General features: G+C 30.5%; 1 protein-coding gene across 1 annotated transcript; it reads right to left on the minus strand.

The window, feature by feature from the left end:
• Positions 1-5164: 5164 nt before the first annotated feature.
• On the minus strand, positions 5165-8421 carry LOC127076547 (transcription factor bHLH78). Its single transcript, XM_051018231.1, has 8 exons — positions 7402-8421; positions 7009-7239; positions 6836-6901; positions 6662-6730; positions 6496-6558; positions 6187-6408; positions 5784-5886; positions 5165-5538 (listed from the first exon to the last, which is right to left on the minus strand). Exons 1-8 carry the CDS (start codon positions 8179-8181, stop codon positions 5501-5503), a joined length of 1572 nt encoding a protein of 523 aa, XP_050874188.1. The 5' UTR covers positions 8182-8421; the 3' UTR covers positions 5165-5500.
• Between the last annotated feature and the right edge of the window lie 2405 nt (positions 8422-10826).

The following is a 10826-nucleotide window of genomic DNA, read 5'->3' on the forward strand; positions in this document are numbered from 1 at the left end:
CTATTCTAATTTAATAACATTTTTTTAATTATCTTCTGAATAAACTATGAACTATAATTATATTATATATTTTTCTGTCTTAAATTATTTTTTATTTTTTATTTTTTATACAAAATAGTTTTTATGAGAAATTTAAGTAAAGTATAAATTACTTTATAAAATTATTCTTTATGAGAAAAATAAGTTAAATGAATGAAAGCAGAAAAATTAATAAAAAACAAATGATATTACAAGAAAAGAAATATTAGTGTTGTATTAGTATTATGAAATGATATATAATTTGTATCAATTTTTTATTTATATATATAAATATAAATTTATAATTTGAAGCGAATGTAGTATTAATGTTGTATTCGTATGATAAAATTATGCTTATAAAACAAATTTTCGAGTTCACGTCTAATATAAACATAATTAGGAAAAGAGATCTTTTAAAAAATGGTCTTTTAGTTTCATTTATTCAATTTAGTTATAACAACGTGAATTGATATTTACACGAGTAATATTATAAATTATTCTTTAGACTTAAAATTGAAGAGAGAAAAAAGTTAGTAAAACAACAAATAGTTGTTAAATTTAGGATTATTTGAATTTTTTTTAAGCGAATGAAGGTTGGACAAATGCGAAATAATTAAAATAATCAAATATTAGATAGTTAATTCTTTCACAAGTCCATAAAGTTCATTGAAGGTCGGAAAAGTATAAAAAATATTAGAATATGACAAAATTAACATTTAATTTGTATTTCATGTTTATATCACCTTGTAACTATAGTGACTCTTAACACATAAACACATTCAAAGTAGTAAAATATACATTTGGATAAAGGAAATAGAAAAATACAATTAAGGAAGCTAAATTCATGGTATCACAAATAGGTTAACAAAACCAAAAAAAAATTGTAAGATACAACTTTTTAACTAATATAATTAATTAGCTTATGTTTATAAATATCATATTTCTATATTATTTTAAAGTATCTAAAACTTTTAACAACTTTTTTTTTTAAGTATTTGATAATGGAATTTAGATAATTGTCGTTCTACAAGAGGAAAAAGATGGAAGAGAGAAAATAGATATAATTAATTTTTAGAGAAAAAAATTCTATTGATTGTATTTTAAAATTAATTACACGTTCGGTATGCTAGTTAGGCGAAAATGTTAACCTATACTATCTAGGTTAAACTTAACAAAACTAATACTATAATTAGAAGCTAAACACCGTTTTTAGGACAACCACATCAGAAGCTTCTGCTTCTAATTAACAATATTACCTATGAATATGGATTACTTCTAACACCATCCCTTAATTCATATTCAACTAATTAAACTCTACAATACTAATTTCATCCCTCAGATGGATAAAGTGTTCACTCTTCAATGCTTTAGTCAGAACATTTGCAGGTTTCTTCTGAGTGCTATTGTGCACGACTTCAAGAACTCCATTATGAACCTGGTTTCTCAGAAAATGAAACTTCGTGTCAATGTGTTTGCTTTTTCCATACAACACTGGATTCTTGGTAAGGCTTATAGTTGGTTTGTTGTCAATCATCAACTTCACAGACTTGCTCACCTTGATCTTCAGATCCTGCAGTAAGTTTTGAATCCATACAGTTTGATGAACAGTCAAAGCACCTTCAATGTACTTAGCTTCATAGATTGACAATGCAACAAATGGTTGCTTCTTGGAGCACTAAGAGATAAGACCACCCAGATACTTGAAAAAATATTCATAAGTTCTTCTTCTATCAACTCTGTCTCCACACCAATCAGAATTTGAATAACACATCAATTCAGATTCAGACTTATCACCAGAAGGGAATAACACTCCATACTCCAGAGTCCCCTTAATATACCTCTGAATCCTGAGAGCAACTTGGTAATGCGACCGCTTTGGTTTATTCATAAACCTACTCACCGTTCCAACTACATAACATATGTCAGGTCTGTTGTTACAGAGATATCTCAATGAGTCAATCAACTATTTAAAAGTTGTAGCATCTACATCATCATCCTAAATATCAGAGTCGAACTTGTGTTTCATTTCAACATGTGTGATTGCATACTTGTAATTCATCAGCTCAAATCTCTTCAGAAGCTCAAGTTCTTACTTTAGCTGATGCAAAATTATACCCTTCTCAGAGTACACAATCTCCACGTCTAGAAAATATGTCATATTTCCTAGATCAGTCATCTCAAACTCATTTATCAGCACCTTCTTGAACTTAGCTATCTCATCTGAACAACTCGCTGTTAGCAATATGTCATCAACGTAGAGACATAAAATAATCATATTACTATCAGATGTATGTTGAAGACGGACACCATACTCCATCTCACACTTTCTGAATCCTTGGAGCTCGAAAAATGAATCAATTTTCAGATTCTAGACACTAGGAGCTTGTTTCAATCCATACAAGGTTTTATGCAACCTGTACACCATCCCTTCCTGATTCTTTTTCACGAATCCAGGAGGTTGTAATACATAAACTTCCTCTTATAAATGACCATTCAGAAATACAGATTTCACATCTAAATGCATCAGAGGCCAATCTCTGTTAGCAGCTATAACAATCACCAGTTTGATTGTTTCATGTCTAAATACAGGAGCAAACACCTCAAAGTAATCTAGTCCAGATTTCTGTAGAAATCATCTAGCTACTAACCTTGCTTTGTGTTTGCCAATTGATTCACCTGGATTTAGTTTCACCTTGTAAATCCATCTGACACTGATGGATTTCTTGTTCTTTATAAGCTCAATCAACTCCCAAGTCTTGTTTCTTTCTATAGCCTCAAGTTCTTCTTTCATGGCCTTCAACCACACTTTCTTCTTGAGAGCTTCTTCTGTACTGAATGGTTCAAAATCTATCAACATGACACACTAAATGACTTCCCCTTCAGAGTCTATCTCAGTATCTTGCAACATGTCAAACTCTGCAATTTTTTTTGATATTTGTCTGATTCTTTGTGGTCTCTAAACTTGTTCGGAATCTTTTTCAGATGCTAGATTACCTTCAGAAGCATGCATACCACCAGATTATGGATCATCATCAGAATCTGGATAAGAATCAGATTCACCTTCAGAGCTTTCTTCAGCATCAAAGTCACCTTCAGAGTCTGAATCATCTTCCGACTCTTCTTCATATTTAGAATCTCCTTCTGAGGCAGATTATTCTTCTGAATCTGAAATATCCTCAGAAGTTAACTCAGGCATTAGCACTGCACCAGAGTTGGATTGAGACTTGTTTCAATCCCACACTTTTGATTCCTTCACAATGACATCTCTGCTGAATTCAACTTTGCTAGTGACAGAACAATAGAGCTTATAAGCACATGTACTGTGGTACCCTACAAGCAACATAATTATGCTTCTGTCATTCAACTTTCTTCTCTTAGCATCTGGAACATGTTTATAACAGACAAAAGCAAACACCTTCAGACGACTCACACATTTCTTATCTCCAGTCTACGTCTCAAAAGGATCAACTTCTTTCAGCTTCTTGGTTGAACACCTGTTGAGCACATATGTTACAATTGCAACAACTTCTACCTACAAGGTATGAGGTTGCTTCTTCTCCTTCAGCATGCTCTTTATCATATCAAGCAAAGTTCGGTTTCTTCTTTCAGCAAGACCATTATATTGATAAGTGTATGGAGCAGTCAGCTCATAATCAATTCTATTCTCCTCATAGAACTTTCTGAACTCTGTAGAGTTATATTCACATCCACCATCAAATCTGAAAACTTTCAGTTTCTGACCACTCTATTTTCCAGTCTTCAACTTGAACTTCTGAAACTCATCAAACACCTCATGCTTAAACCTGATGAGTGCTACCCGTATCATTCTTATAAAAAAAACATGAGAATGAGATCAAAGTTGTTTAAATTTAAAATAGAAAAAAATTAACTATAAAATAGGGAGATCAAAACTCTAATTTAATCTATAAAAATAATAATAAACCATTAGACAAATTATTTATACATTTTCATTCATTAATCTTTCTAATTTACTTTAGAATTATGCATTCTTTAGTTCATATTTTATAACTCCATATTACCAGTTAAGATACTCCCCACTGATAAACATATTTCTTCTTCAACATGATTGCTAGAATAAGAAATCTTTTTTATCTATACTTCACTTAATTTTCAAATGTAACAACAATTACAAAAGGAAATAATTAAAGTATACGACAATACATTATAAAGCACATCTGTCTTAGCATAGCACTACATATAAAGCATCTTTCTAATTATTAAATCACACACTAATCTACAACCCAATAATACACTCTTCAATATTAAAATAGTTAAACTACAACTCTAATATCTTTTGTTAAACCCAAAACACTGGATTTTTCCTAACAACTCCATAGAAAAATATTAATCTAATAATATATTATTAACTAGTGTATCTTTCCAAACCTGAAGTCCACTACAAACCCCTTTTTCTACTCACAAGTTAATATCAAAAGTTGGTAAGATCATATTAAAAGCCCCATGCAAAGGTTCATTGGGCCTAGTCATAATCTCACCCAATGCCAACCAAATATTCTTTTTATGCATAGAAAAATATTATTACTTAATTATATAAAGTTTTTTAAAAAATAATCAACTGTCTCGAGTTTTGAATTCACTATATAATTTTTTTCTTTAACTCGATATTCGATTTTATGATTGACTAATTTGAAGAAGATCAATCCTACCATCCATTTATTAAAATCTCATTCATAACCAAAATAAAACTTTACATATACCATAATACAGAGACCGTTAATAACTGTCAGAATTCAAAATAAAAAAGACAATTGTATGCAATTATGTACCGATGATATTTGATTAACAATTATTTATAATTTTTAAATAGTGATTTCCTTTATTAATTCATTAAGAAAAATGTTAAATATAGGTATCAGTAATAATTTGTAATTAGACTTTTGAGATAAAAAGGAGACCCTACTATTAATACAGCTGGTTACAACATAAGTGAGAATCATATCAAATAGATTTTGCAAGATAATTTCTAATTAGACTTTTTTGTGTGATTAGTGACTTGACCTTTAATGAGATTTTATCCAAGACCCACGAAAATTCTTTGTGGATTTGATGTGATGTAGGAATTATTGAAATTAAAAGCATATAATAGTAAAAAAATGTAGAGGGATTATGAAAGGTAGTTGAATATTTTTCTTTAATTAGTACTATATCTTACATTGGTGCAATATAATCATAATCTTTGCACCATAGAATTCAGAATCGGTCCTAAGATTTTACATTGAATATTTATAAACTTGAAAAAAAATATAACTGCTCAGAAGATTAGAAGCTGAAATAATATAAAGGGAAAAATAAAAATAAAAATAAAAAAGTAAAATGACTAATTTAATAGACTAAAAAATGTTCTACTAAATTAATAATGGCTTAAATATAATCCATGAGGTTGTTGGAATTAAATCTTTTCTATTCCTCTGAGCTTCATTTCAGGCGTAATGAAAGGTGATTAGAGTTCAATTTTCATTTGTGTTGCTTGATTTGAACCTGCATTGGAAAATAAATAAATTGGATTATTAAGGTCAAATTTTATGTGTCTAATGAAAATGATATTTCATTAATATGTCAAAAATTATATATATATATATATATATATATATATTATATATATATATATATATATTATATATATATATATATATATATATATATATATATATATATATATTATATATATATATATATATATATATATATATATTATATGTATGTATATATATGGTTTATTATACCGTTGAAACTTGGTGAGTGTATTGGTGTTTCCCTGTTTGAAGTTTGGCCAAATCCCATCTGAACAATGGTGTTTAAGTCCTCCTCAGAAAATGTTAATGCAAACTGTAAAATCATTAGAAAAAAAATTAATTAAGAAAAGTTCAAAACAATAGTGAAATAATCTAATTTTATATTACATAATTAATTAAGTAATTGATAAATTTTTTAAAATAATTTTTAAAAAATTCTACTATTATCATAATTTACATATCTAAGATGTTTAAGATATTTATGATGACCGTCCATATTAAAAATGTCCACGTTAAAGTAAAAAAAAATTAATTTCAAAATTATTATACAATTTTATTAGTTTGAAAAACCAAATTATCAATTTATAGAAAAATATTGAAAGAAAATTGTTACCTGAGATCCATTTTCATTAAATCCATTTAGTGAAGGTAAATGCATGCCAAGATTATGGCACAAAGAAGAATCCAATGAATCCACTAAGCAATGTGTCCCACTTCCATTAGGAATGTTACTATGAATAACTTGATTTTGTTGAATTTGTGTCCCATAAAAAGATGGTGCTGTGGAATCTAATTGGAATATTGAGTTTTGCAATGAATTATTTGATTGAAATATCTGAAATCACAACCAAAAAAAAATCATAAAATAAATAAATAAAAAGCAAAAAAGTTTGTTGAAAAAGCTAAGTGACTTGAAACTTACATCTTTTGATACAACAACACTTTCAATACTTGTGTTAACAGAAGACAATTTCATAGACAAAAACTGAAAAGAAAAAAAAATAACAATAACTTAATGAGCAAGAAAACAAAAATAATTACTACATTTCATAATTGAGATCAATGCTTATTGGTGAAGAATTGATTACCTCAACTTGACGTTGTAATGACTGAACATAATTTATAATTTCATCTAGCATAAGTGCTTTTCCAGTAACCTATAAAGAATGATCAATAATTTAGTAAAATGTACAATTTCTGCTAACATGAAATTAAATGATATAACTTGTAATCCAATTTAATAACTTTTAAGTTTTACATACCTTATTGCAACCTGGTACCAGATCTTGAAGAAGTTTCATTCTTTCACTTATTTTCTCCCTCCGGACCTATGTAAAAAATCAAAATTTATATTTAAATTTGATCCATTTAATCTAAATTTAATGATTGATATATTGACGGCGAAATGTGTATAACAAAAAGCGGTAATTCTTACGCGTTCGGCAAGGCTGTGACTGTCAGTAGCTTGCCCTCTTCTTGCTCTGACATGAATGTAATCTTTTTGAGGTTCAGGAGCTTTTGAGTTACTCTTGTTCTGTTTCTCTTCCTCTGCATTATTATTATTAGTAGCAACTTTTTTGGAATCTTCCTCTATATTTATGCCACCATTTTCATTTTTCTCACCCTCATTTGACTTGCTTTTCTTTGCATTTAAGTCTTCACCACCCTAAAGTAAAAAGAAAAATATGACTTTCAGACATTTCTCAAAAGCATTAAAAAAAATGAAATTCATTTTAGTCTATGGTAAAAACATTAAAAAAAAGTTAAATCAATTCAGTTGATAGCTGTGTAATAACATCCATATAGATTTGAAGGTTTAGAGCTCTACCTTGTTAGGATTGGAAGAGTTTGAAGCTTTTCCTTTAAAAGAACTTTTTCTTTTCCTTGAATTCATATCAAGTGAAGCTTTCGCATCAATTTCACCACCATTTGGAGTATTTTGCTCTGAGATTGTAGATTCCTCTTGAGAATTAGCCACTTCCATTCTCTCATATTCTTGTTGCAATGGTGAATTCTTGTTATCTTTGTTAACCATTTGGGTTCCAATTGTTTTGAGGGAAGGACTACTCGAAACTCTTGGCAGTAACTTGGCTCCATTTTCCATTAAATTAACAGATCTTTGAGCTAACTCAACATTGTTCATCATCACCAACTGGTTAGTACTTCTCTCATTGAAACTCTTGCTACCAAAGCAAGAAAATTTTGCAGCCCTTTGAACGAAACCAGGATCAGGTGAAAATTCAGGCATTGATTTTCCTCCTAAATGGTTCATCATTGGAACAACGTTGTTGAGCTTAGAATGTTGCTGTGAGATCTCACCAAAATTTCCCAACTTTCCAATCAATTCTCTCATCATAACATTCTCAGTTGGAGGCGATGCAGGAGACGAGACAATTGAACTAAGTGCTGAATCAAAGTTGAGATTTTGATCCGTTGACTTATCCCAATTTGGGTTGAAAAAACAACCTTGGGATTGATTTGAGGAAGAATTCAGAAGTGACGGTTGAACTTCCATGGATGAAGAAAGCGATTGCCATGTTGGCATTGGAGAGTTCGAAGAATTAGGTGACGGTTCGAATCCAGCATTCAAAAAGAACTGGTTTTCCATTGTGGAATGGATAATTTTTCAGATCAAGATTATGATGGATGAATAATACGAGACAGAACAAAATGAACTTAATTTTGAGGTTGTTTTTGTTTTGTTTATGTTATTTTTTTGTATGTCCTTGAAACTAGAATCAGAATTGGGTTTGGATTGGAATTGAGATTTGAGAGGAAAGAGTGTTAGGGGAAAAGAGAGAGAAGGGAAAGGGAGGGAAGGAAAAAGATTAGGCTATCATGGGGTTAAATAGACCCAAAGGACAAATACAAATTTTGGGTTTACTATTCTTTATAATAATTATATTACTATTACTAAAGGAACTTTAGTAAAGTGTGTCATACAGGTAAACTATAAATATAGAACTGTTGTTATTCAAAGTACATTGTTCTTAAGAATATTTAATAAAAATTTGAATAATAGAATATTAGGAATATTTCAATATTTTAATATTTTTGGTTAGATATTCTATTTTTTGAAGTATTGGTTGAGATAATTTTATTTATAAGAAGATTAATAAATATATTGAAGAGTGAGTGAGTAATTAGTAATTAATTAATTTATCTGTGTTATTTTTGGAGTATGGGAGGATCAATCTCCGTAAAAGGCGGAGGAGGGTGTGTATACTGCCGGGCATTGAACGTCAAAACAAAAACCCAAAATGTCTCCTGCCCATCCTTTTCTTAAACTTTTGCATATAATGGAAGCCAGTAAATATCGATAGCTCCATTCTACTTATTCTAATTTACTTTTTTGTTGCTGCATATTTATTCATTACATTATATTTGTTTCAATTTAATTTTTAAGTATTCCTGCATGTTCAATTTGTTTTAGTTTTCTTGTGTTTGCTTGAAAGTGCGTTGGTTGTCAGCTTTTAAATCAGGATCATAAGAGACTCAATCATTTAAGAGTTCATGCAAGTTTTGTCAAAAATATGCATTACAAGTTTTCAAATATCATCTTTAATATCCTTCCAAAATATTTTAAAGAAAATGAACTAGAACCCATTCAAACTAGAGGCTTTATAAACTTTTATTCTCATTAGAGTTTGATAGACTTTTTGTTTCAATTATGGCAAAGAGAGTATTCTTCCCGTCGAAAGACAAAGTTCTAGAGGCTACATTAGGGACAATAAGATGATCCTTAATACATTTTTAAAAAAAGAAATTGAAATTCTCGAAAAACATAGTGTCATTGTTCGTTCACCATTCACCACACAACAAAGTGATACTATAAACTTTATTTCTCTAAAGACGAATAAATTTTGCATGTAAAAGACACAGGTGTTACAACTCCCAATCTAATTCATTGCTTTCTCGATTTTGAATCAAAAAGTTTCTTTCTTGAAGAAAATATTCTCATATTTTTTAAGAAATTCAAATTTGAAGGATAATAAGTATTCTGGGCTGGCCAAAGACTCAGATAGTTGAGGTCTAATTTATCTCAAATCCACTCCATTTAATCTAAGATATAAAAGTCAGTTCACGCGGAAAGCAATGCACATTCTCTAATCTCCATTTTCACTACATTCATCTTAAATCTTGAACTGACATGTGAGTTAGACTGATAACCTTGTAAGTCCACTCTGCGCCGCCACACCGAAGATCAACACCATTGGTTCAAGTTCCTCAGTTCACCAACTGCATTCAATTCTGGTTCTAGAATGTAACAATGACGCCGTTTATGGGAATTGACATATGATTCTTTTGTTTCCTGAAATTCCATGTTCGCTCTTCAATTCACCAGTGCATGACCTTCGAGGATCACCAAATCAAGAGCGATTAGAATAAAATATGAAGATCATTTGTATTTGATTCAATCAATCATCATTTCAACTACGGTTCGTCGAATTTTCGACTCTCTGATTCCCGCGAGAATGCCGCTTGGTAAAAGAATGAATTATACTATACCCAAATCCAAATCTACGCTAGAAGTACCAAAGAGTATAGTTAATTGCCTTCAAGGTCATGCTGAAGATTCTTGATCATCCTTCTGATCTCGCGATTACCTTAATTATTCATCGTTGGCGCGATACTTACTATGACGACTTCATAGATACGGTAAGGTCATAGCTACTAGTGGCGAAGATCCGTCACTGGAGCACCTTCCTCAAGGTAACAAAGGATCTCTAAACGATGAACGAAGACCACCTCAAGCCAGATCTAATATATCGCAATTAAACTCATATCATGATGAAAGCTATTTAATCACGACGAAATGAAGTGAATATTCAACGTAAACTATAGTGATCAAAGCAATGATCACCATAGATAATGATAGGCACCTCCATGACACGAAGTGCTAGACATTTCGATTATACTTTACTACATTTTCTTCTCGTCACTTAGAACCAAAATGTAGTTGCTTTCGGCGGTGTTGTGCTGGTAAAGCTCCTCTTCCATAAGGTTTGGGAATATTATGTCAAGAGATAAAGGTGTCTGAATGTACGTACATTCGAAGAAGAAAACCGTTTAGGAAACTACAGTTAAGAGCCGCCCGACAATCCCAATAGTTTCCACTAATGCAAAGTCCACATAATGACTCATAAGCAACATCCCTCAAGTATAAATTCCCAATCTGATGCGGCTAAATGACTGAATCGTCAAAGACATCTTTGGCCAGCAGTTACATTTAATTCCTTGATCAACAATGTT

This window comes from Lathyrus oleraceus, chromosome 4, assembly GCF_024323335.1.
Source record: "Lathyrus oleraceus cultivar Zhongwan6 chromosome 4, CAAS_Psat_ZW6_1.0, whole genome shotgun sequence".
Taxonomy (NCBI): Eukaryota; Viridiplantae; Streptophyta; class Magnoliopsida; order Fabales; family Fabaceae; genus Lathyrus; species Lathyrus oleraceus.

Bases quoted from the DNA above. Each gene is read 5' to 3' on its own strand.
- LOC127076547 (XM_051018231.1), bottom strand. From the start codon at position 8,181: ATGGAAAACCAGTTCTTTTTGAATGCTGGATTCGAACCGTCACCTAAT. The intron at 6,559-6,661 runs GTAATCAATTCT...TTTTCTTTTCAG, and splicing joins CATTACAACGTCAAGTTGAG to TTTTTGTCTATGAAATTGTC. The intron at 5,539-5,783 runs GTATAATAAACC...TTTCCAATGCAG, and splicing joins ACACTCACCAAGTTTCAACG to GTTCAAATCAAGCAACACAA.